Source organism: Mugil cephalus, chromosome 8 (genome assembly GCF_022458985.1).
Source record: "Mugil cephalus isolate CIBA_MC_2020 chromosome 8, CIBA_Mcephalus_1.1, whole genome shotgun sequence".
NCBI lineage: Eukaryota > Metazoa > Chordata > Actinopteri > Mugiliformes > Mugilidae > Mugil > Mugil cephalus.
In genome coordinates this window covers 14,840,923-14,868,900 of record NC_061777.1, presented here as the reverse complement: position 1 = coordinate 14,868,900, position 27,978 = coordinate 14,840,923, and the positions used below count along the sequence as shown (strand labels likewise).

General features: G+C 42.8%; 1 protein-coding gene across 2 annotated transcripts; it reads right to left on the bottom strand.

Moving 5' to 3' along the window:
• Positions 1 to 21: 21 nt before the first annotated feature.
• Positions 22 to 27,978, bottom strand: sv2ca (synaptic vesicle glycoprotein 2Ca). 2 transcript variants are annotated; one of them, XM_047592738.1, is made up of 14 exons: positions 27,765 to 27,978; positions 26,189 to 26,255; positions 20,630 to 21,431; positions 11,777 to 11,957; positions 10,800 to 10,951; positions 6,598 to 6,731; positions 6,011 to 6,100; positions 5,493 to 5,603; positions 5,298 to 5,386; positions 4,577 to 4,741; positions 4,095 to 4,228; positions 3,726 to 3,932; positions 3,454 to 3,613; positions 22 to 3,356 (listed from the first exon to the last, which is right to left on the bottom strand). In XM_047592738.1, exons 3-14 carry the CDS (start codon positions 21,219 to 21,221, stop codon positions 3,173 to 3,175), a joined length of 2,199 nt encoding a protein of 732 aa, XP_047448694.1. In that variant the 5' UTR covers positions 21,222 to 21,431; positions 26,189 to 26,255; positions 27,765 to 27,978; the 3' UTR covers positions 22 to 3,172. The 2 variants fall into 2 exon arrangements, with proteins under 2 accessions (XP_047448694.1, XP_047448693.1); XM_047592737.1 differs by lacking the exon at positions 27,765 to 27,978 and having other exon boundaries at positions 26,189 to 26,394.

Below are 27,978 nucleotides of genomic sequence, written 5' to 3'. Positions count from 1 at the left end.
CGAAATAAAAGTACAGCGTGATTTGCTAGAGAACATAACTTTTATTCTATATGTTCAAAAGCAGCACAGTCTGCATCCCTGCTTTTCCAGTTCCTGTAACAGTACTCACAGGGCATCATTTGGCAAATATTTCTTCACATTTTTTCCACACATATGGACCCCTGAACATACAGGTCAGTCATCACTTGACTAGCAGGCCCTTCACAATAATATTCACAACTTTATTGTCCACGTACATTTGACTACCTCCATAAAATGGATGAACAGAACTTACGAGAGTGATACATTCACATTTTTCCCTCAACGAAAATTGAAATATTGCCCTCGTTTTTTGTTGTTTTTTTTCTGCCAGAGGAATTTACAGTAAGAACACAAAGTTGAGCACAAAAGAAGTTTTCTTACATACATGCAAGTTTGTGTACACACACGCACGCACACACAGAGTAGCGGGTGAAAGCCCAGGACACACGAAGATGTACAACAGAGATACAGCAGATGGACTTATCGCTTGGACAAAGCAGGAGACACATGAGTCAATCAAGGAGCTTTTATACACTTAACCCAGAACTTCACCAATATCAGCTTTAAATATATACAGATTATTTACAGGAATGCGTCCACACAGCCACACATACGATACTCACGCTCTCTCTCACACATGCTCACAAAAATACAGTACATTTAAGACATATCCCAACGACCTCCAGCATGACAGGTAATATTATCTCTGCTCAATACAACAGGTAGGTCTGCCACTAGCTATGGTTTTAACATATTTAGAGTTCATCCTTCTGATATTCTTGCCACTGACAGCAGCAAATAGCATTGGGGCGAAACCTACCTACAACTTTTCATTTAAAATCTGTATGTCACACTCTTGTTTCAAAAATATTTAAATAATATGGTCAAAAAATATCTTGCGCAATAGCAGCACACTTCACTATGTCTTCCCAACGGATTTTTATAAAATCTGGGGACGAGGGTAGGGTCTGTGGAAATGGACGCCGCACACATACAGTGCATATATTTGTTTTCTTTCGGGGTAGCTGTGAGCGAGCCGACTGCGGCGCAGCGGGAAGCCACGTCTACGCCGCAGTCACGGGCAGCACAGACACGGAGGGATGCAGGAGGAGATGACGCTAACAGCCACGTAAAATACAGTCCACAGGCACAAATTAAACACGACTGAGAGCAAAGGAATTCATATGATTTATATATATATATTTATGTATCTGAGAGCTGTATCAGTTTTGATTTTAAGAGGTTTTGTACATGTCGAAAATAACAGCATGATTTTATTTTTTAAATCTTAAACAGTGTGCATTGAGGTCCCAATGCTAAAAGACAAAATGGATCACTTTTATAAGTACAAGTAGATTTTGACAAAACTAGAATTTTTAGATTTAAAAAAATAAATAATAACTTGGTAAGTCACAATAAATACGTGATGGAGGTTACTTTTATTAACTGGTTTTCTATAGGTTTCATAAGTTTGAGGTTTGAGCCGAGTTAATTCAAAATCATTTAAGGTACAATATAGAAAAAAAAGGACATTTTCATCTTGGATGGCACTAATTATGCCTCATAAATAGGTGATTGTTATCAGTACAGGCAAATAAAAGGGACAATTTTGAGGGAAAATTGAAAAAGTTTTAGCATATTTTACAATGACAATGAACCTCCTTAAACCTATGAAGTCCCTATAGTGCATCAACAGTACTCCAGAGCCCTCCCCAGGGCACTTCTCCATCTATTCTATATTATATTATATCAGAATTTGCTAGTTTACACTTTGTCTGGGGCCCCCAAAAACTGAGGATCATCGTTATTACTTTGTAGTTATATGTAGTCAGCATGTACGGCTGATCACATTGTTATTACACTATTATTATAGGAAATGAGTATGATATCACAAGAATAAAAGCCAAATAAGTATATCCAACAAAAACAAAATGACGTTTGGACCAAATGTGGGTTCACACCTCATCTGCCACATATCACAGATACACATACGAAAGAATTAGATCACTACTTTATCACTATTTTTACTCCCTGTTCAGTTTCTGTCGTCTGTTGCGTATAACCTTTGGACAGCACATGACTATGGGCAGACTGCTCCAGTCAAGGAGAGGCACATTTAAAAAGGCCATTCAGCATGTTTGAAAGGAAGCAGCGGGACATGTTACTGCCACAAGCAGGACACAACACAAAGCTAAAGGAGAAGGAGAACTCGTCGGAGAGCCTTTAATGGGATCACGGAACAAGGCGTGGAATAACAGCATTTGGACAGAAATGAACAATTCGTCATTGCAACTTCCACAATAAGACAGAAAACAACAAAAAGTAGTATCCTCGGATTCAGCAGAACATACAATTATTGGAACAGTAAAATACAGTATTTCAGTATGGCCTTTTGATTCTTGGTTGAGTAGGTAATGCAAAGAGCTTGGTCTCCTTTGTAAATGATCTACTTTGAAAAGGTTGCAGATGCCTGGACAAATGTCACACAGATCAAAATACACAATCGTGTGTAGAGTGCAATGGTGCGGCAGGAAATAAACAGTATCTATACGTGTGTGTCGCGTATATGCACATGGCTTTTAAGGTGTTTCTATTTTCTGGCTTTCTGCACACATGTCTTGTGTTCTGTGAGTGGGTCCTGTGGGCGAGCCAGCTGCCATGCAGCTGTGTCATGAGTCCTCGCTGTCTGATCATCTATTCCCCGTGTCGTCACACAGCAGGTTGGCCGTGCTCATTACAGCTTGTTTTTCGGTTCCCTTCCCATCTGCCGCGTCTTAATAAGATTGTATCAATATTAAAAAGCCTTGAACTTTAACCGTGCTGCGTCTCCAGGTGACTGCAGCCGGAAAGTTCAACTCTGCCGAATCCTGAGCACCAAAAATTTGGGTGAATTTTCGTCTTGGTCACGTGAAACAGAGACAGAAAATTCTTTTATAAATTGTCTGAGCTCGTAATTGCCTCACAAGGATCTGATCTGTTTGATGAAATACGCTGTGGGTTGCTATCTTACTCGAGTTATATTAGAAATGTGACTAATAATAAGATATGTATGAACCAAGCCACTTGCACTCCTTACTCAAAATACTCGCTGGGCGTCCTATAGGACTCACCCCTTCAGGTTTTATCCCAGGAGACAGATGCCGCGTTGGTGTTACATGAGGACATTTGCCCGCGTGTCTGGCAACCGGAGCGCAACCAGTCCTCCTCCAACGAGCACAGACGAGGCCATGAGGATAGGGATGGCCTTTGTGATGCCAACGAGGGAACCAAAAATCAGGTTTCCGAGGACGGCAGCTAGCTTACAGAGGGCATTGCAGAAGCCAAAGCCTGTTCCCCTGAAGAGGAAAAACACCAGAAAGAGGAAGTGAACAACCTTCATGTGAATGCCTGCCCATTGAATGTGCAGTCAATGTTTGCCCCCACCCCCCCTACCTCCGGACTGTAGGGAATGACTCAGTGGTGACCACATCCAGTGAGTTCCAGGCAGAGATACTCAGACCGTTGTAAAGGCACAACATGAAAATCATCATAGACTCGCTGGTGCCAAACCACAAGAAGAAGCAGCTGATGCCTGAAAGGACCATGGAGCCCCCTGATGGACAAACACACACAATGAATTATTCACATCCATACTGTGAATCATTTTGCAGTCAGGGTTAAAACCATTCAAGTATTAACCCTGCTTTTCTTTCCCTAATTCTTACCTAACATGGACAAACGTCCAATTTTGTCCATGAGGAGCGCGGACACAATGTTGCCGGGCAAAACAGCCAGAGTCCCCAAGAAGTTGATGAAGTAAACCCAGTAGGCACTGTAGTCATCGTCAAAGGTCATCTGGCACCCCGTCTTGTTGTGGGTGAAGGTGCTGTTGATGACCTCTGTGCCATCAACCAACTTGGAATCATCAATATCTGCCCCAAGGATGCAGCATAAATGGAAAGCGTTAAACAATGATCTACACTGAGGTCTTGTCTCAGAGATAAACAATTATCTGGCAATCAAAATGAGCAAAACACAACTGAAGTGTTGTGATCACATCAAAGCAAGAGTTGAAGAGTAATTGATAGTTTCACCTGTGTTGTAGAAGAATCCGTCAATGATCGTGCAGTTGCGGAAAAAAGAACCCACCGACGTCACGTCGTCAAAGTAGCAGTTACGAAAGGTCGAGTCGACGAAGGTGACGGACTTCAACTTCATGGTGATGAATCTGAAGAACAGGTCAGTTTACCTTCGTGTAGTAACTTCCACTTATTTGCATAGTGTAAATATGTCCAGGTTTAAAGGTCCAATATGGAGGATTTGGGGGATGAATTGTCGTAAATGTTTAACATTTATAACTGTGTTTCCATTAGTGTGGGATCACCTATAACTTGTTTCTACAAACCCTCTCTGAAACAGCCTAGATTTTCCTACACAGAAATGAGTTGTTTTCATTTGGTTGTAATCTTCAACCTTTACCTCTGGATGTCACTAAATCCCACATACTGGACCTTTACGCGCATGTAAAGTTATCTTTTTGTTTTGCATCCATACAAGTGAGCTGGCTTCGTCTTACTGGTCACTAATGAAGAGGCCGTTCTTGTGAATCTGGTTCTCCAGGGTGAAGTTAAAGGTGAAGCCTTCAATGCGTTCGTTAGTGTAGATCTTCACCTTGGAGGCGTAGTCGTCTGCCTGAAGGTGTTTGATGACGTCAGGGAACCAGACTGACAAGCCGTAATACCTGCAATAAGAAGAACACAGTGACATCAGCATATCAAGAATCAACACATCACCTCATCATCTGAACATTGTTAATTTTAGACTTTTTTTTTTTTTCTATTACTTTAAGGGTGTTTTTTCTGTTTATAAGTGTTATTTAAATGTCTGTGTATTTATTTGTGCCTTTAAGCCGGGGGCAAAATTATATTATGTTCTCATACTGACAATAAAGACTCTTTTTTCTTGATTATTGATTCTTGAGATCTTGCAAAACAGTGGACATAAAGACGTCTTGAAGCACAGAGGGCCACTATTTTGAGGATGATTTTTTTTCCTTTTTCCTGTTGTTTTTGTTTTACCTCCAAATGATTTCCCTCCTATCTACGCACCCACTGAGACACCGCAGAAACAGCATTGATCCACTGGCTGTGATTGATTTCTAGACCACTTCTGAACAGCAGAGAGAAATCCACAAGTCTGACTCCTTGGAGTCATTACATGAACGAGGAAATGTGTCGTTTCATTTTATCATTGTTTTTTCGCCACCAAAAAAAAATGACCTCAGAAAAGAATCTCACCCGAAAGACAACGTGAACCACACTATGGCCAGTCGCATCATGTTTTCTTGCATAGGGTAGTTGAAGCACTTCATAAGGTTCACATAGATCTAAAATAGAAAAAAAGACAAGTGACCTGTTACAAAAACATTTGGAACAGTAGATGAAAGTACTTCTTAAAAATCATGCGTTGCAGTTAAGTAAAAACATATTTACCCCATGTATTTCAGCCTTTATCCTAAAAAACGCCTTGGAAACTGGGTTGCCAGACTCTGACTCCATTTCAACCAGTTCATCGAGCTGTCTGGGGGTTTTGATCCTGTTTACCTGAAAAAGTATTAATGGGAAACAGTATAACGACTACATTGATAATGTTAATCAGTTTAGTCTTCACTCGATGCAATGTTTATTTATTACTTAAAAGTATAGACTATATCATGGATTCAAAGAATATCAAATCAGAATCAAAAAGCTGAAAATAAGCGGTGTGTAGGACAGTGTACGATCAATTCAAGGAACATGTGTTGACTAAGAGGCTTTTCCAAAGTACAGCTCGCGCAGCAAATAAGCCTGAATGACACAAAACAGCTTTCAGAAGCTTCACAATTCAGATGTGATCCTGCACAGTGAAAGTGTTAAAACCTGTCCCCGTGGTGGCAGAATATAATCTTCTTTGCCTCCTTAAGCATCAGGGAACCCAGCCAAGACAGCACGCTGCAGAAACAAACACTCACGGTGAAGACTTTCTCCGGTTGCCCACGCGCTCTCATGTTGGTGTCGTGGATCTGTTTGAGGATCATCCAGGCTTCATCATGCTTCCCCACCTGACAGCGGAGGGAAGAGGGAAGGAAAAGAGAGAAGATGATACAAAGGATTTATGGGATCAACACCAGTCTCACTTACAGAGGTGCAAGTTTCACATCCGCATTCGTGTTTACTGTACGTAAATGTGAGCCTTTGATTTCTCCCGGATCAGATGATGAGAGTCACGACAATGGTGGGTCGTGAATATCCCGCGGCGGCACTGTCACACATCTCCAGTTTCATTTCCTTCCAGGTGCATGGACGGAGTCTTCCAAGAGATTGGAATGACTCACAGTGTCCCCTCCTGATTAAAAAGCTGCTGGGAACTGTCCAAGCACTCTCAATTTGTCTGGCAGATGCTGAATATAAAACTGATAAGCACTGACAGGAGAGGACAACGGTGCAGCACCGTGACGAGGCATTCTTGAAGATATGTACACTGATGCGGCGGATTTAGGGGAGACTTCAACAGGTTTAGACTGAATATTTGTCGAGAGATTCAGAAAGATCTGTTTACCTCGAGGTAGAACCTGGGGCTCTCAGGCATGAAAGTGAGTGCCACCACCGCACAAACGCAGGGCAGCGCACAGACGACGACAAACACCCTCCAACTGTGGAACTGGTACGCTGAACCCATACTGAAACTCCAGCCTGCAAACAGCAACACGCAGTGGAGCTCATGGGTCAGGTCACATGCACAGGTAAATGCATTTAAACAAGTGCTTCATGCAAGCCGTATGCATGTCTGGTGACGTAAACAAACCAAATACAATAAATCTATTTAAGACGTCATACCTTGTTAACATTGAGAGAGAAAAGTAACTCAGATGACTTGATGCGTACAGGGACATAAAATATAAATTAGTACAGCTCAAAGAACTCAAAGAACTCACTGCAGTAACATTGTGCTGGAGGCCAGAATATATAGATGTAGATATAATACAACATATAATTCTTATATATATCGTACGTTGAGCGGTTTATCTTTTAGTGGCAGGAACATTTTCCCAAACTGCCAAAAGGATTTAAAAGATGTTTTAGTTTCTGGCAGTTCAATCTGAAAGTTCACAAATTACAGGCCCAGGAAGCCAGCCAACTTGTAAATTCACAAGGTCTCCTAATTAGTATTGGACATGTTTTGATGTAAAGTCAGAGTTTTAGTTCTCTTTAATGTAACGTTTACATTATTTACTGAAACAAATGGCCATTAATACACTGGAGTGATCCTCATCAGCGGGGAAAACCACTACAGGTTGTAACTGCCTGTTAGACCAACCAGTAATTCACAGCTGAATTGTAAAGTAACTCATTGTGTTCTATGTACTACAATTTGAAGCCTGCAGACAACTACCGAGGTGATTTTCAACTCATAGGGGCATGATAAAAGCATATGAGTGCTTAATACGTCTTGGATAAACGCTTTGAGGCCTCAGTGAGTTCATAACATCAGATGTGGTGCGCATACTGCTAATATATACCCATTAGAGTGGGGAGTACTTGAACTGGAAGGCCGATTCTAAATGTTAAGTGTGATTCTCAAAGTGCGAACACAAAGAGGTTTCGAACAAAAGATGTAAATGGGAGCGGCTGACGGCCGCCGGAGCGGAGTGACGCGTAAGCCCGGTGATGAATGGCCCCGCGGAGCGAGGCAGTGAGAGGTGCACAGGGACGGGTTAATTGAATGTGTAGGAATAGAATTGAGTGTTTTCAGCTAAGTTAAATCTTGTTGCACCTGATCTCAGCCCAGAGGCAGTCTTCCAGACCCATTAATCATTGTAACACGCTCACTCTTTCACACACACACTCAAACACGCAAGAGGGAAGTGCACACAGATGTGGACAGAAAAAACCCCCACAAAGAAACTGATAACATGAATATCCATACACTGACACCACATGCCCACACTAATTACACATAGAAAATTACACATCCTTCTGGCAGATGCCCATTCATTAAAACATAAAGTAAGGTTTTTAAAGTCATTATATTTAAATTTGTGGATGAAAGTTTCTCCAAATGTGTGATTATTTGCTGTATCCTGTTTTTATGGTAGAAAAAGCTACTGTAAATAACGATGACCCATTGGAGAGGATCTGATGTTCTCAACATGCGTGATGCACTGTCTACATAGACTTGTGTATCTGTGCTCTTAACTGCCTCATTTTTTTAGTTCCTTTTTTTGGCAGGGAGCTCAGAAAGGGGTTTGCCGCGTTCGTCGTGACCTCCCACGTCTCCCCGCAGATCGTGCCTCACGGAGATACTGCTCCGAAGGGAATAGCACCATTATCCATCAACGGGCGTAGGAGGGGAGTCACCGGGTGGGGAGGGGGTTAATGCTAATGGTTACGCCAGAAACAGGCTGCTCGGAATTAATCCCGCCGCATATTAAAATCCAGCCTTGACAGCCGTGCGTGTCAGCGGCTAAAAACAAGCATTTTCAAAAGGGTGTAGGCATCTGTCATAAGAGGTGCAAACGGATTCCAGAGACAAGAGGAAAATGTCTCAGCGGCACCAAAAAAAGAAGAGGTGCTGGAAAGCTTGAGCAGCAAAGAGCTATTATGCATTAAAAAAAAAAATATATATTAGACAGAATATAATATAAAATAATTGGGTACTGGGGTTTTTGCATCTATATGTGGGACAATGGGACAACGATGAGTACGTGATCGGGTTTCACTCAGTGTCACACTCCAGGGCAGCAAGAACAAAGAGATCTGCACAAAATCTCTTGTTTGTATCCCCAGTTTCTCTCATCAGGAGTGACGCAGAGGGAAGGAGAGAGCGAAGGCGTTGGTCGGCAGTGGTAGAAATGTAGCATTACTTCCTGACCCTCAGGGTTAGTGTTCCGCTGGAAGTGTGTTGCCGCTGGAAATCTTGTTACAGAGATTATGTACGTAATTGACCAAGTAGATAGATAGATAGATAGATAGATAGATAGATAGATAGATAGATAGATAGATAGATAGATAGATAGATAGATAGATAGATAGATAGATAGATAGATTTAAACTTTAATCTAGCTCAGAGCAGTGCCTAATGAGGTTACTCTTGTGATCCTGCTCGGCAGCAACTAAACTCCTCAAACTCTCACGTCAGTGTGACGAGGATCTGCGCAGAGCAGACCTCCGTCAGGGCTCCAGCTGCGAGTCTGGCAGGGGGCTTCTGGGAGACATTAGGAGTCAGCGAGTGGAGATGATGAATGGGAGCTCTAATAGAGCATTAAACGTCAGAGTTGACTCACTTGTATCATAACCGATCACTTGCACCTCCGTGTTTGCACAGGTGTCTCTGCAGGAGGCTTTTCGCCCCCACACATCGCAGCGCCGTTGGTTGAAGGCACTGCAGCACTTTGGGGGAAACATAAAAACCCTCTAGTGAGCGTTGGGAGCGTGCATGCGAGACACGTAGTTCCCCCTCGGAGAGGCAAGCCGGGTGGGAGTGAGAATGGGAGCAAAGTGAGACCACTGCCGTCGCCTCGGTACGATATCAGCAGATCCGACGGCTGAGTTTCCTCATGGACACTCGCTCTGGACTCGGAGAAGTTTGGCGAGTCCTTTACCAGCGTGTTCCTGTTCATCCATGTCACCCGTGTACATTCTGCAGTGTGTAGTCGGTCATGTGCGTTCGCTTTTGTGAGCAACATTACAAGACAACTGAGATACTCCATTAGGTTGCCTCTGTGTGTGTGTGTGTGTGTGTGTGTGTGTGTGTGTGTGTGTGTGTGTGTGTGTGTTCTCAACTCAAATGACCTCTCCCAGTGTCAGATGTTATTGTCTTCAATTTCCCTTGAAGAAGACCTGTCTGCGTCTGCAGCAGCAGTAAAACATCACCCAAGCTACTTGCAGCAACCTACACACACACACACACACACACACACACACACTGTCTCTCTCCCTGACGTCACAGGTTGGCTAAAGCATGGTCTGGCCATAAATCACCTCTAGATGTAGCTTTGTCCTATTAGAGCAAGGAGAAAAACCTAATTATGCTTGATCAAGAAGAACACTCTGCGGAGACAGAGAATGGAGAGAGAGGAGAGGTAATAAAGGGAAGGACGGAGTCAGACAGAGAGATGGGGAGAGTACAAAACAGGAGGAGAGGGGTGGCAGGAAGAGGAAAGGCAAGCAGGGTAAAAATAAATAAATAAATAAATAAAGGATGGAAGAAACTAAATGGAACCATCAAGAGGAGAGGAGGAAAGCTTTGTTTTGTTTCTTCGCATGATCAGTGCAGTTAACATCTAATGCACCTTTGTCATAAATCACACCTTTCTCTCCCCACGGGCCTGTCCTACTCTATGGGATCCGTGCATACGTTAATCTCTTAACCTCTGCCTCCCCCAGTTTGCAGCGTCTCACCGCTATTAAGTGATTGATTCACATGGCTTGAAAACTTGGCAGCTTTACAGGCTTTACAGTTCAGTCACTGCAGCCAGGAGCTTAGCATAAAGTCACATTTGCAAGCATCCTATCAGTAAATTTAATCCTGTTAATGGTAACAGAGTATATAGCTTTTTTTTTTTTTTTTTACTGCACATAATTGGCAGAATGTGTCCTTTCGCTTTCAATTTAAGGATTAAGGCTTCCTGAGTCTTTGCACCAATCTGTTGTTCTTTCTCCCTTTGTGCAGCTTCAGCGTGCAATAAATAAATCGTGACCCACTGTCAAGCCAAGCTGGTTTTCAGACCGGGGGGGCATCAGTCAATGTGGTAAACTCACCGTAGTGCGGTATGATGGCCCAGGCCATGGCGGATGCATAGATCTCTCCAATCATCCAGAACATACAGAGCCAGCTGAGGTGTTCTCCTCTTTTCTCCCGGGACAACACCTCCGCAAAGAAGGAGAAAACTATGGGCACAGCACCTCCTATCCTGCAAGAAACCAGAGAACGAATTTGTAATTAAAAAAAATGACTCATGGAACTTTATTCAGTCAATTTCCTCTGTCAACTGTCAAGTGTGGAGATTGTCTTCTATTGAAAACTTGGTAAATCAAATGCAGTTAAGAAGAAGAAAGCAGCGAAACAAGCATATGATCCCCAAACGTAACAGAAATCTTTATTGCCAGTTCCTCTCGACTCAGGAGCACAGGTCACATTGGCAGTCTGGACAGTCTTTTCAATTACTCTGAAGGTCTTCTGGGAGGATGATGTCAATGCAATTACTAAATTAGCTCTTAAAGGAACACTTGTGCTGCCAAAGAGGAGATCGTAATAAATCGCACTTGACAGCATATCTCTGGTTATTTTTAAAACATTCTGGGAATAAAGAATAGATATAGAATAGACAGGATGTATTAGAGGTTTTGTTATGGAGTGAGAGTGACATTGGCTGTAGCAACTTAGGCACTGGTCATTAACTGTATTTGCAGTTAGGGGAAAATTGCATTCAGCAGAAAAGGAAGCCCTCTGCAGTCAGATAATCACAACATGCAAAGTTTCCGTGAAGTGGTGAGAGGAAAACTGGCTTTAAGTATTCATTAAGGAAAATGGCTTTCATCTCCTTTGAGCAGCTTCAACAGTGGATGTCAACACAGGGAGTAATAATTAGGAGAGACAGAGACACTCACAGATTTTACGTGATTAATTATTTGTCAGTGACGCGCACTTTGATTTCCACATTTGATAATGTGGCCCTCCCCATGTTGGCCTCAACCAGGCGTTGGCCTCAAAATGACCTCCGACTCGTCAGACTTACCCGAATCCTGCGACGAGACGGCAAAGCAGGAAGAGGCCGTATCCTTGGACGAAAGACGACAGGAAGGCAAAGAAGCCGTTCGTGGACATGCAAATGAGGAGGCACTGCCTGCGGCCCACTTTGTCAGACATCCCTCCCCAGAAGAACGCTCCGACCATCATGCCCAGGTAAACGACGCTGCCTGGAAGGAGGAGAGAGGATGAGTATTGTTTGCTAACCTCCTGAGACCTGAGCTGTTGTTTGGTGTGCATTTTTAATTTCTCTTTTCTCTTTATTTGGGATTATCAGGATCTAAGAACTATTAAAACTAAGCATCGTCTTTGAACAGGAAGTCGTTTTTGGAAAAAAATGATGTCCTCATGTGTGGACACGGGGATTATTTCACTCAGTATTATAATAAAGTTAGCAACATCGCAAATAATGACGTTACTATTGATAGAATTTGCCTGTAATATTAAAGTAGAAAAGTTAATAAGCATAAACTGTAAAATTTCGCTGATGTTTTGCACATTTTTGCACTTTTGTTACATGATGGGCTGCAGAAAGAATCCGCTGATTCATCATCAATCCGCTATCCTGTGCCACTTTATGAAGAAATTAGCAGGGTTTATCCTTCCGCAGACAATTTGATTCTTTCAAACATTAAACATGCTCTTTGGGAACTGTAAGCATGTGACGTACGCCGTTTAATGGACTTGTAAGTAGACAGTGATTTTGTTTAAGCTTTTGGTCTCCTCAGACGTCTCTTGCAAATCCCCTCAATTTTGTTCTCTAGCTAGCTGCTAACTCTGATGCGATGGATGTGAGGCTAGCTTCGGACAACACAGTGAAGCTTTTAGAAGCTTTAATGAGCATATAAGTGGCCACGGGCAACGTGAAAATATTGATCATAGCCTCGGCATCATATCATAATTACAGATATGCAACCACAGAAACTATCAGACAGTTCTCAGCCGTTAGGAGAAGCATTTTTATTGAATACACTAAACAACAGCCTTCCTCTTGCGATAAAATATTAAATCTATGTATTATCATAGCATTGCAATTCATAAAGTGAATGGAGCAACATTTTTGGATGATTCTAATCAGTCAAATCAAGCCAAATCAGGCGTCCTCTAAATAGTCTTCTGAGGGCAAATGCTGAAGCACTTATATTGAATCACACTCTATAACAACACTATATGTGGAGACGATTGTGAGTGTGTGTGATCTTTTATTGACAAGATTAGATTTAGACGATCCAGTTTCGCACCAACAACAATGTTCTATTTTAAAGCTGTGCAGTGTCCCTGCTACTGACTGGATCCTTACAATTGGAGCTCTGACCGAAGACACTGAGCCCCAGTCGGATTACCCGCGGCACCCGTAACGCAATTTAACACTAATGAGTAAATACAGTGTGTAAAGCAGGTCCCGATCAATGAGGAGATAAATGTGAACAGTAACGCGGGGTGACTTTACAAAAGGGGCCCTCTGCTCTCGGTTTAATCTCTCTCGTCACAAATGGGATCAATGCTCCAACAAAACAGCATTGATTTCTCTCACTGATTATCATGATCCTGCCCCGAGGAGAGGAGCCGTTATTACTGCTCGGGCCCGTGTTGCACATGGAGTCGCGGGGTTAGTGGCTTCACAGACACGTCACCTGGATGTTTCTTACTTTTTAAAAAAATACCTCCTTTTGTTGTGTAAATCCGCTCTGATCAGCAGCGTTTTTAAGAAGCATATTCATGCACAAGACGTGAATACGGTTTCTAGAGATAATTTGTGTTGGTTGCTCCACACAAAATGAAGTGAATGACGTGAAGGTTGCAGTCACATATGGAGTGATACGACTCGGCCGTATGGACTTATCCCATTACAGTAATCTCAGTGGCGAGATGCATTTCCCTTCTGTTGTGTAATGTCTACAGTCAGCTCTCCTCTGCTGTGAGTAGATATCTCTACGACTCTTTCGCTTCGGGGGTCAAAACCGAGCTATTGGTCACATTTGGCAGCCATCTAGATACTCGCCTGAAGGCACCATAAATTCAGTTCCATATTTAAAGCAAGTTCACATTTGCTTCGTTAAAGACAGGATAGATGTACGTTGCACGGAGAAACACCGAGAGGCCTTTCATTCAAACATCCAGAGGCCTGTTTTTTGGGGGTTTGTTTTTTGGCACAAAAGAGGGACAGAAAATGCTGGCTCCTGTAATAGCAATAAAACTGTTACCTAATGAGCAACATCTCTCAGAGGACAGCCAATTACGTAATGAATTTTATCGATGTTCTGTCGGACTTGCTCCACAGTATCACGGAGCATGACGTCAGCAGTGTCCGCACTGGCAAACAGGAACAGCGGAGTAATATAATGCAAAAATAGCACAGACACCCTCTAACAATGCAGGCTTTCTGTAGAATTAACTTGTCGTGTTCAGATTTTATGGCCGCATACTCGAGCAGAATTGTGCGCCCTTTTTCTGAAGAGGTCATTCGATTTCGTTCATGAATCACACTCAACCTTTCAGGGTAATATTTTCCGTGGTTTTCAGATTCCAAAGAAGCCATTATTCGAGCAGCACCTGTGATTAACTTACTGACGCGCCTCCTAACTAACTGACTTATGTAATGTCCTTATTTATATGTAACATTCCACATAACACAAATAATACCGCTCAGTTTTAATTGGAGAAGCCGTTCAGTTTTAATTGGAGAAGTGTGTCAAGGGAGCTCACAGGTTTTTGTAACACTACATGAGACATGTCCAGGAATGGGAGTGTCATACAAACATAGGGCCCGGGGGCCAAAAGCGGCCCATTAGAGTGTCTTATCTGGCCCACAACATGGAGCAGACAGCAATGTACCCTTATTGCACTTATTGCAAGGATAGTTTATTAAATGTAGACATTCTCCAAACTCAAATGAGTTTGACAGCCCTCATCTAAAGTATAGGTCTTCAACAGGGGGTCCGCGACCCCTAGGGGGTCCGTGGAGGTACTGCAGAGGGATCACAAAATCTTTGGTTGATAAGACATTTGTGTCAAATTGAAATTTCTTTAAATACACATTAACATGAATCCAATATATTTTGAGTAAAGGGATAAATGGAGGCAGAAGACGTTATATTTCAGTCAGCACTTCACTCATTCAGCGATACAGGAGCTGTCTCAACAGTGCATCGTTTCACACAGAGCACTGCACTAGCTGAGACCTGTCAATCTAAGGCCCCGCCCCTATTCCTGCTGAGCCAATCGGGCCAGTCCGCACATTACATGTTGACTCTGTCAGGTTCTCCGCAATTTGTTGAGAGCCTATTCAGACCCCAGATGCTGCAATTAGCAAAAGAGAAGCTAACAGTGCATGACATATACGTCAGGTAGGTTTATGTTTATGGCAGTTGCACCTGTGTATTATCTGCTAAATATTGAATGCAAAATGATAATAATGTATATTAGAAGCACTAGGCTGAGATTAAAACAGAACACGTATAATAGGTGGGGGGTCCCTACTTAATCTCTCCATCAGTTAGATCAGACCTCTGATCTAAATATCACTCAAAATCTACAGAGTTGCTCGTGTAGGCAACTAAAAGAGATTTAGTGCTTTCTAGATCAGAGTCAATCTAATGCATGGATTAAAAGGTTGAAGTGTGGGTGATGGAGGGAACATACAACGGCTAAAGCAACGGAGGGGATAACAAATGAGGGAACTGCCAGACATGGTGAGAGAAAGAGAGCGAGGAGGGGAGGATGGGGAAGGCCCCGGTGCTGTTTTCTGCCTTGTCACAAACCTAGGAGTCCCCTGAGAGCCCGGGGAGCGCTGAGCTGCATCAAGACCTCTTCTCTGATTTCATGCTTTGATGCTTGTCGCTCTCAGCGGCGCAAACTGTTTCAGCACTGGACAGAATACACCTCCTGTTTAATTAATAGTGATGATAATGTCAAGGAACGCACCAGCTGCGGTACCATCCAATCACTTTTTATCTCCATTTCCTCTCATACCTCGCTCACAATTTCCCTTTCCCCTCTCCTCCCCTCTCATTTACAGTATTTGCCTTAGTTTCCTCTTTCGCTCCACTGTCAACAGCTCCTGTCCTCCACAGCAGCGTGTAATCACGTTTGTACTACATCGTGTCAGTTTGATCGGATTCGTGCCTCCGTCTTCTGCCACCTCCGCAGAAAGAGAGATTGTAGCTTTTTGTCATATTTAAGTCACATCAGTGGGGGCAGGATTTCAATGGCGTCTTGTATGGAAGGCATCCTTTTGTAGGGCTTGGGATGCATCGTTTGAAATTAGTCACTCAGCATCAGTGATGATCCAGCCTCCATTAACATTAAAGACTGTGATAATTGGTGTGAAATACACTGATGCAATGTAGCCCTGATAAGACTGAACGTTTAGACATGGTTTAGTTGTAGCTGACACTACTGCTACCCAAACACGCGCACACACAAAAACATTCTCCCACACATCGTGAAGCTAGCTGCGCTATTCAAGTAGTGTAATCTCTGCAGTGACGCTGCGATCTTGCTGCAGTTTAGCCATGCTCAGCTGCCCCTGGACCACGCAGCCCCACACAGCCAGCCAGCTGGCACACACAGGCAGGGAGAAAGAGTCAGAGCACGACAGGAAATGAAAAGAGACAAAGAGGGAGAAGTGCTGTGGAGTCGGAGGTCGAGAGCGAAGTTGGGACACGGGCGGAGGAAGAGGTACAAGAGATCACATGAGGACGAAAAGGAAGGAGGAGATAAAGTAGAGCAGAAACAAGAAAACGGGGGGTGGAGGGGGGAGGGGGGGTATCGACAGCAGAAAAGGAGAGCTGGCTGTTAAATGAAAACGAGGAGAGGCGAGTTGAGCATGAGAGGGGAAAATGAGGGGAGTTTCAGCATCAGAGCAGACAGCCTAAGAGAACAAACGAGTAATGATAGGGTGATGTGTTCCCTTTGTCTGTTGTGTCTGAGATGATAGCTGAGCCTCTCCCTCACATTGTTGCTGTACCAAATACCACCAGTCTCCACCTCTCCCTGCCCACGTCCACCCACACCTCTCGTCCAATTATTGCTCTCTAACTTGCTTCGTGTCTCACAGCGCCTATATCCTCTTCCCCGCCGCTTCTGCCCCACATCGTCCACGCCTGTTTAACATGTTTAGAGCGTATTTAACTCCTCCAGTCCTAGCCCATCACTCCGTCTTTCACTAATTCTGATGTAAAGATTCCTGCGAGAGCGGGATACTAGTGGGACCAAATTCAATTCAGTAATCGAATCAGCTTTTCACTCATCCGTCCGATTCAGACCTCTGCGTACTGCATTATCCCATTACACTCGGCTCAGTCTGGGCTGTAGGCCCCTGTCTCTGTCGGTTCTGTGGTTAATGGGGCTGCACAGTGCAACTATGAAGAAGTCCAGCTCAGGTGGAACTGATCAAACCACAAACAGCTATTTTATAATTTACGTGATTATAAAGTTTTTTTGTATTTATTGATTTTTTTTTCATGGACGTTATTGAAATCGTTTCAGCCCTTCAAATGGATTTTAAGCTCTTAATATATAATGAGTTAGTGTTTATGTTTGTCAAGTCTAAGGATACCTTCTTATTCTCTTAGGGTTTGGTGATATGTTTTTCCATTTATTTGTAGGGATAAAAGTCCTTGCAAATTTTCCACTATTGAACAGGAACAGTATAATCGGAAACCATTAACGAATGCAATATTAAGTATCTAAATGATTGACAAACTCGCTGAGACCGAGAGAGACGTGTGTCTAACACGTAACATTAGCCATACTTAGTCTGGATATGACCACAGGAGTTGAGTCAGCAGGGAGAAACACGTGGGAAGAGTGGAGTAATGCCGCTGATTCTGTGTGCGGACATACTCAAAGCATATAGCTTTCACCAAAATGTAGGGCACCACACACCACAAAGCTTTCACAGACTGCCTTACAGGGACAGGGACACGCTGAAGTTGTGGTTAATTGTGCTACAAATGGATGAAAGCACTGCTGTCCTTACGTTGCTTCTTGCAGTCCACAGTGTTTGCAAAGACTACTGCCAAAGCAGAAGGCAGTGCTATAAACAAGAAATCGTACACCAAAGTGCTTTCACCTGAAGAAAATTGTAGCACTAAGACCGAAGAGACTGGCTGCTGACAGGGTAGAGAGGAAGCTACCGTTTAGCTAAAGTTATTTTGTCAACTTGGCATCATTACACACAACAGCATGGCGAAAGCACTTGCTCGGTAAGTATAATTTAAGTTCACCGGTGGTAAAAAACAAAACAAAAAAACATGCAGTTTTAGTCCATGTTATTTAATGTATGTAGATTGATAGATAGTGCATTGTGCATATTCTTCCTCAGTGATGAATTGTTCCAGGCGCTTACACTAAACGTATTGGAAAATGAAGTCCAGAAATCTTAAAACTTTGAATGTAATTTTTTGTGCGTACCCTGATTAAATGTGTTGTGATCTTTGAATAGTTAGTTGAGGAAATCAACCACATATCCTTCACTTTTAAGTGCGTTAAGTTACAGCAAAGTCTGAGTATAACTTGATAATCATGACATTAACTAATATTATTGCTATAATTTAGGCTATTTAAGCTACACAAATGGAACAGACTCATAAGTTTTTTTACCAGAATTATTTACAGTGATGAAATCTACAAGACCACACCAGGTAGAAATTTATAAAGATATTCAACATTTTTAATTGTTTAATTTGAACGTGGAAAAAAAATACACGATTAATCACAGTTTGCCACAGTGTTGTTTGGCTCTGTTTGAGTTTTACCAGGCTATCGCTCGTAACCGTTGTTAGTGCGACATGGGCTTGTAGTTCCCATATAACACATGAAAAACTTAATTTACGCTGTAACAGCCATCTTGGAAACTCATCTCTGGGGTAGTGAAAATTCTACGACTTTCTGAGTTGACAATTTGACCTTGGAACTCGGAAATTCCGGCTTCTGAATACAAATGTGACCCAACCATAAGTAACAAACCATGCAAACACAGTGAGGATTGTCTGAAGATACAAACATTGCATTGTCTAAGATAACAGTATTGTTCATGCAGCCATAACCAATCACAATAGGCTAAAACTGAACCTGGGTGTGTTCAACACTGAGCACTTTGGTCCACGTACTCAGTGAAATTTTTAATTCCCACTACAACGACCACCATGAAGTGCACATGTCATTGCAAGGCCACCGCTAGGTTAAATACAAGAAATCTCATTTATGTAATTGCCTGTTTATTTCTACACTAAAACACAGCCAGACATTGCCATGGCACCTGTAAAACATGGACTCCCTTCCTTTTTGTTGGCTATAATCAACTGTAATTAGCGTGGCAAACTCCAAATGGATACCAACAAGGTCATAGCAATCATGTAGGCTTCACGCACACATACACACCAATCATGTTCACCTCGACGGGGAGGAGCCTCGGGGCAATCAGAGGGAGAAAAGAGGAAGCGGGGAGGCGGGGGGATGGGAAAGGAAAAGAGAGGCGCATAGAATGGGAGGGTGAGAGGGAGGGACAGAGGGTGAGGGATGGAGTCACGAACAAGGAGAAGCAGAGCGTGGAGCATGAACGCCTGCAGGACTTGGGCTCGTGTAGGGAGGAGTTTACATGGATACTTGGTAATAGAAAACTGAAATTGCAGCTTGCCAGATATCAATGAGTTTTGCCTGCCTTAAACAATTGTATGGACATTTACTTAACGTAATTCAGATTTCCAAACTTTCTGTCTCAACCCTCCGTATGAAGCCCTACCGTATGAATCGGACGCTGCAGTGAAGTTGATGTATTGTTTTTATCTCACTGTGGCAGTTATTATCTAAAGGGCTGTGCGCTTGATTTAATGTTGTCTCCGTTCTGGTAGTGACACACGGTGAGTCAGCCCCCTTACGCCGCTCCACGGTGATGGATTACACACCTGCAGCTACTGGGGCCGCTGAGACTCCACCTTAGCCCACAGAGCACACGGGGAATACTTGCTACCCTCTTAATCTTGACATGGAGGCCAGTCGAACGAAACACCTCATCCACGTCAAACTATAGGATGAAGTTTGACATGTATAGGGCTGTCACACTGAGCTAATCCTATTTTTCAACACACACACACACACACACACACACACACACACACACACACACACATATATATAGAATGCTGTAATACTGCACCATTAAGACAAACTACATTTATATTTCCCAGCTTCTTTTGCTAAAAAAAAAAAAAAAAAGTATTATGTAACCAGGAAGAGTAATTGCACCCCAAAAGAGCTCTCTAGTGGCTCACTATATTTGTAAAACTCGGACAGACCAAAAAATTAAAAAGAAAACAGTTTAAAATCTAAAGAGCAGAGGCTAGGATATCCACGCTTTCAGGGCCACACATGAGTCAAACATCATTTGATCCCACCGTCCCCAGAATGCAGCTCCACATCTTTTCATTATTCCCTCCCTGCAGACACAGATCTTTGACACTCTGGACCTTCAGTTTTTAGCAGAGGATTCTGCTTTGTGCAGCTCAAGCTAATTTTTGCTTATAATTATTATTATTATTGTATTCATGACATTTAGCAAATCTGCATCATGTTTTTAACCAAAATATATTAACATACTCCTAAAAATGACCTATTAGTAGATACAATGCATATCATATGTTACAGTACAATTAAATTAAATTAGCTGATGAAGGTTCCATCTGATGAAAGCTAACCAAAGCCAGGCCAAATGTCTTCTAGCTGTGATTTAAATAATCCAAACTTATCAGGCTCCATTTCATCATTAATAAGGGAATTGCATAACTTCCAGTGAGTAGATGCGTGGTCAGGCATAAAAAAATACACACAGGGTCCTTACCTAGCCATCCTGACCTGGAGTTCGGCACACACATGTCTGTCTCTGCGCTGGGCAGCACAAAGCCCACCACGAACACCTCCACCCCGTCTGACATGAGCGCCAGCCCGAGCACCAGGAACAGCTGCCACTGGAACCTCCCGTGGCCGCACTCCTGGATGATCAGCTCGTACTGCTGGGCCAGCTCCTCTTCGTCAGCCTGCCTCTCCTGCTCCAGCTCGCTACGGTCCCTTGTGGCATCTGACACCGGCTGTCCCAGCGCCACATGGCCCTCCTTGCGCTTCTTGTCTGAGGGGATCCCCTGGTATTCCCCTTCGTATATTTCGTCTTCATCGTCGTGGCCCTCCGTGGCGTCGCTGGAGCCCTCTTCGTTCTCATGGTAGCTCTCGCCGTCCTGCTTCGGGGGGTTCCGGTAGAAATCCGCGTCTTCGTCCTCCTCGTCCTGGAACCGGCTGTAGTTGTGGTGAGCCGAGTACTCATCTGTGGCACGGTCAACCACCTTGTTGACCTTCTTCGCCGTGTGCCGCTTGGCCTCCTTGACCATGTCCTTGGCCCCCTTAACTAGGGAAGTCCTGTTATTGTAAGTGTCCTCCATTCTGTCTCGACTGGTAGGTCTTCACAGGGGTTCAGAGAGTAATTGGAAGCAGGAGAACGAGGGAAGAGGGGGAAAAAAAAGGGGGTGAATGCAAGAGACTGGAGGAATGGTGAGATCCGTGGGTCTTTAGATGTAGCAGGGAGGAAAACTCTTGAGTCTGCAGTCACCACAGGAGATAACCCACAGTGGCTGTGGCAATCATGGGCCAGGCTGAAAAACAGGGGGGAAGGGTGAGCAATAGACAGATGAATAAGAGAAAGAAGACAGAAAAGAAAGAAAGAAGGAAGAGAGACAGGGAGGGAGATGTTCATCACACAGTGTCCGTAACTCTTTTCTCTCCTATATATAAGACGAACAGTTGACACCTCACTGGCAGAAAGCTTCTGCTTTTTCATTCAGCATTCACCAAGACATTTTAATCATCTGGACTCATGTGAAGGGAAAAGTTGTTGTTTTTTTTGTCAGTTTTTTATTCAGAACAAACATTTAATTTCCAGAGGCACTCGCTCCGTTGTATATTTCATGAGCTAGCCTTACCTTTGAAAAGACGATTATATTAAACAGAGATGCCGAATCTGCTGACTCATGACCAGCGTCCGAGGAGCAGAAGCTTATAAACAAGGCTAAGCCCAAAATCAATTTGCCCCCAATAAATAGCTGGTTCATTGTAATGGGAGCGACAATCGAGGTGGAACGGCACTGTCATATTTAATTCATGCAAAGGAAGGAAGAAAGGAGGGATGGTCACGCAGACGCAGGACACACAGTAGAAACACACACTATCCTCTAAGGCTGCTAATTCTGCGTAGCGATGTGCCTCCAACACATGTAACGGGTCACAGATACTGTGCAAAATGCACAAACGAATAGATTTCCAGAGTCTCTCTCGCCACGCCATGCTGACATGTGAGTGTGCATGCACACAGCATGGATGGGGAAGCCCTTTCCCATCTTGGCAGACCAATGGTGGGAGGGAGACACCAGGTTAACGGTGCTCCACAGGCTCAGTCTGGCCTCTATATTCCAGCTATACACAACCACTGGTAAAACCCACAGTATCAAATTCAGTCAGAGTTAAATACAGAAGACCTACATTTCCAGTTCATGTATTAGAATATGATATATTATAATATCATATATATATATATATGTGAGCAGGGTGAGTATGGTCAGAGTCGTCCAGTGAGCGCGGCTCCTGAGAGTCTAAGAGCTGCTCACCACAGCCTCTAATGAACACTGAAGCCTTGTCAGGAGAACACAAATCACAAGCCCAGCTCCAGCTCCCATAATGCAATTTTACTGGGCAAAACGACACTGCTGATTCAAGGTGACTCTACTAATCCCTTTTGGCTCATTGGATGACTTCTGTGGTTATTAGCACACTCCTTTACACATAGACTGATCATTTCAGATGTGACAGCCGTTCAGGAGCCCGCTTGTTTCGCTTTGCTTTTCTCGTGCACGACTCTCGTAGCTCTGTTTGGACTGCACCTTTGAATAAAGTTAATGTGGTACTGGTCTGTGGTACCCTCATCTATCGCACATCTTTCTTCTTTTTTTTTTCTTTTTTTTTGACTTAATATGAGCACGCACACGCTGGCAACAAAGCAGGGACTGCGTATACTAGTGGAGCCTGTCTGTCAGAGAGTCAATGGAGTGTATGGTGAGGCATGCTGTCAGTGGCGATGATGCTCAGAGGACACCAGAGCACGCGGAGGCCAACCTCACCTGACCGCAGGTGACGAGAACCCGGCAGCACAGACAGCCCGAGGCGGGGGAGCAATCACAATCGAACTCGGCATCAACCAACTCTGACAAACAAATCAGTCTTTGCCTTTTTTTAGGCAATCTCTACCACGTGGCATTTTCCTTTTTGCTTTGCATGCAGCATCTCTCTTAGGTAAAATCGTTGTTTCCAGTGATGTTTGTTTCTCATGTTCATCTCTCCATCTCTTCCTCTGTTCATCCAAGTCTTAATCAGTATCAGTCTATGTAATCTATGTTCAAATTACATTGCCATTACCTTCTATCAAATCTCAAAATTTGATTGAGTATATTTCTACTTATGATACGGTAATATATAAGTAGAGGAGCAGGAGGACGTTATATTCATACTCTTTACCAGGGCATTGAAATAAAAAGAGTTAATACAGTGTGAGTACCACTGGCGTGAACCATGTAAGGGTGGCTTAAAATAGGCCTTGCTCTGGCGATACCCTCTGTCTGGATGATGGATGGTGGCCCTGCTTGCTTCAACCTCTTTAAAATACTAAAAAACTCTAGGTCAAGTATAACTTGTTCCTTAATTTCCTCTTAACGTATATGAACGTAAATACAAATTAAAAGATTGGAGTTACAGGAGATTTGCAGAGCCAATTCGGGGCAACCCATTTGGGAAGCATAAAAAATGGATGTAAATTTGCAGAGTCTGTACAATTTCACCACTTCTCTGTTGCTCATCACGAAGCATTAGTTAACAGTAATGAACCTGGAAATGGGTATTTTAATGGGAAGAAATATATAAATTACCCCAAATGATATAGCAATGAAGACAATGGTAATAAACAACCTCCTTTTATAATGATGCATTATCAGTACAAGCAATGGACTTCAGCCGATGGATTGGTGTCAGCGTTAATTAATCAATGAGTCCAGCAGGCACCAAACAGGCTGGCATGGGTCAGCGGGTGGCTAATAAGGAAAAAAAAAAAAAACATAAAAAATCTAATCAATTTCAAGTTGCTTGACCCACAACTTATAGCGAAAAATAATAATATTTTTTTCATAAGAAACTGAAGGAAAATCAATACCGTCCTTTTTGTAGTTTAGTCCAGATAAAAAAAGCATATGAAAAAAAGTGGGATGTGGTATTACTCACTTTCTTCTAAACCATAACTATTCTTTGTGAAATAAATTCTATAATGAACGTGTTCTATGTCCCTGATCCAATAGGAGTCACAAACGCTCTCCGTCTCATCCAGGTTTCAACTTGCCCATGTCCTGCCCTTTCAAAGGCACGTTGTGACGCGTGGATTGTCCTATTAGCATCAGAAAAAAGCAGGTCCAATCTCTAAGTGGGCAGAGCCGCATGTAATCTCATCAAAACGGGGAGAGAGAGCGCATGACCTCATCTGGAAGGCAGAAATCCAACCAGCCCGGGACGTCTTGGGTTAGGAGATTTCATCAGACACCGAAGCCATTACTGACAGCACGGATGGAAAAGAGAGGACAATGGGTGCATAAAAAAAACTTCCTCATGTGTGTAATAAATCTGTAGATTGGCTAGGGACATGTTAGAGGAGGGAAAATGCACATACGATTACGAGTAATACCATTGTTACATCACACAGATACATATTGCATGCACTGCAGTCACTCCTCAGCTCAGCTGAACTACATTTTCTGCTAATACTACTATGTTATATATCTTATAGTCTGAATATTCTTTCTGAGACTGACATAATAAGAGAAGTGTGCATTTATTTCTACCATGATATATCCTAGATAATTGAACTGCTCTTCTTTGCAAATACATGATCTCACAGCCTTCAGACTTCACTGATGACACAACACCTTGGAAGTATGCAACATACCGTGCCACCAGCTCTGTCTGGCGCAGACCTTTTATGTTGCAGTGACGCAACAGCACAGTTAGGAACGGGATGGAAGAAGTGACACATTTACCGGTGATGTTTTCCCATGAACTGATTATTTTGCCAAACTGTTTCATGTGATGCATCTCATATACAGTGTGTGTAGGAATTGTGAGAATGCTTCCAGAGATAGCCGTCCATCTAGACAAAATGTGCAGACAGACTCTTGCTACCCCATCACAGACACGTTTGCTTTGTCCTCCTCTTAAAATAGCCTTTGTGTTGTGCATGAACTTTAGGGGAAAGATTACAAGTTAATGGATGGCCAGGGTAGATGTTAGGAATCCCAACACGTTTATCTGCGTGGAAGAAAACAGGAAACTACATCATCCACTTCGAATCTATGATTAGTGGGCCTAACGAATGAATACTCCCACCTGCAATCACTTTACCTCAACTAACTTTTTATTTATTTAGTTATTTATTTATTTTTGCTGATCTGAAATCAGTGTGGACCCAGCAGGACTACCACAGCAACCTTCGGGATTGCAAACAAAGCACTTCTCCACCGATTTCCAGTTCACCGGCTGTGTGCCCGTCAATCGCTCACTGCCTCTCGAGGTGCAATTCATGGATGAGTCAGTTGCCTGCTCCCACATCCTCTCCTCTATTTGGCCGCGGCGCAGAGTGCTTTAACTGCCCCAGGGCAGGTGGCCGTGTTGCACTACAGCATGAAGAGCGCAGAGCCAACAATCCAAAACTCTGCTCATGATGCCAAGGACAGGTTGTTTTACTAAAACATGATGTTGAATTAAAGATGGGAAAACTATGAGCAGCGGTCAGCGATTATTATAAACAAGTACCTAATGCCCACAAACCGCTATTCAAGTATTAATATTCTTTTGCACATATTTCTCATGAATCAGAACAAATGGAGGGGGGGAAAAACACAGCACTTAAAAAAAATCCCGCAATCTAAAAGATACAAAAACTGAAGCTGAACCTCAACCATATTAATTAATCATACTTGTAGTCTGGGCTATACTTTCAGCTAGTGATGCAGAATTCTCTCCGCGTTCGCAGGACGCATAATGAACTCACAGGAAGAAAGGAAAAAACGCACATGTCCGGAAACAACTCAACTTTTAACAAATGACACACAAACTTATGAATAAATAATTACGCAGCCCGTTCATGTCTCCAAGCCTCGATGTTAGTTGGAGACGAGGCTTGGAAACGTTCAAGTAAATTACAAATATCACTTGTAAGCCCTATTATAGCTGATCTCGAGAGTCTTGTTACTATTATTATCATTATTATTTTGTACCTCGGAAGTCTTAGCATGTTGTGAGGAAATAAAAAGTAATTGCTTACCGTTTATGGCGAGTAGAGTGGACTCAGCTGATAGTTACCCATTGCATCAGACTCCCCCTTCGCTTTTCTGCAAGAAAGCAAAATCTTCTGGTATTTTTTATTTATTTTATTCTTCTTATTATTATTATTATTATTATTATTTTACTGTAGAGTAAAGATCTGAGGTAAGACAATGTTTTTTCGATGCAGTCCTCTCTCTGCAGCACTTCAGGAAAGGGGAGAGCGAGAGAGAGATGGTAGTAGGAGAGAGAGAGAGAGAAAAAGAGAGAGAGGGAGAGAGGGGGGGGGGGGTAATCAATAATCGTATTTCGTTGAGTGATGCGGGTAATTACGTCTGATGGAACAATCTAGTTAGGTGACTGACGTGAAACACCGCAACGCAAGAATGCTAAACAGGAGATAGGTTTAATGTAAGAAGTCGCCCATTCACTGTAGTGAAGACCACCATACTCTGTATGAACGAGAACAAAGCCTATTTATTCTGAACGCTCAGCACACCATCCACAGGACTTATGTATGTATCGCTGGAGACCGTTCAACTGCTGCTTCGTGTAAAAGTTCCCGGCTTCTTTATAAATGTGAGTTGCGAACATAAAAATAGATAAAATAAAAACTATTTATTTGTTTTTTTCAGGGGCAGTTTTTAACTTCAGCCGTTTTCATAAAAGTACACAGAGCTGTCTAGGGGATCGCTTCGTTATGCAGAGGTGACTCTGAAGACGCATTTGAGTGCATTTGAACCAAAACCGTGTCTCTGTCCGTGGTGCCGCACCGGAGCGTTAGAGCGTCTGAGCGCGTCAGGGCTTTGGATCCTTCCTCTCTGAACAACCAGGTGCACATTTGAACGTTTTTCTGCGCTTAAAATCTGGATCACTAGCTTCTCTGTAAAAGTTGCCGTCAAAGTCATTCTCTATCCCTTAACGTCTAATTAAAATGTACGGGAGTGTTTGGGATAGGGGAAAACATTCAGTGCAGTACAACGTGACGTGGCCATTATAAACACTATTATAATCAAACAGTGCCACTCCAGTTTCCAGGCACTTATTAAAAGTTGAGGCAGACAACACAGTCAAAATGCAAAACCAAAAGAAAAGAAAAAAAAGTTGACAACTCATTAAGCATGTGAATGGCATCCATGCCATTCACATCTGAAAGAGGGGTCTCCATTGGGAGAAAAACAGATGACAGTCCAGATGTCACACCTATAATTGGTTCCATATGAATGATACCAACCTAGGAGCATCATGGAATACTATACTGGACTACAAGGGGAGCGTGGTGTTCTTTCTGTACTCTCAACAATTCACCAGTTAAATGACAGGTAATTTCTAACAGCTTTTCAGTTTTCTCTTAAACTGAGGCCAAGGCTTGATAGTCTTCAAAGGTTATGAATGCAACCAACCTTGGCAAGATTGTTTTGCATTGTCTCACATCATGCAAATCACATGTTAAATGTCTGGTATAATGACCCTGTGCAAAACTGATTCATGTTTACAAAACATCATCTATGCTCATTACTTAAATTTTGCACAATAATAACAGATAAAAGGTTTATATGGCTGCACCCTTACCTTACCTTCAACAATCTGGTGTCTGTGAATAAAAATTTTATGTTTTCATCTTGGGTTTTCAAGCTTGCAGTTCATTAACACCACATTTCTTCATTTGCACTCCACTGAGATTAATACGACAATAACCTGTGCAGTAAAGAAATTTAAGCTCAATAAAAAGCTCCCTTTTTCTCAGCCCACAAACCATGACCACGGAGGGAGTAATAGACTGGAAACCAC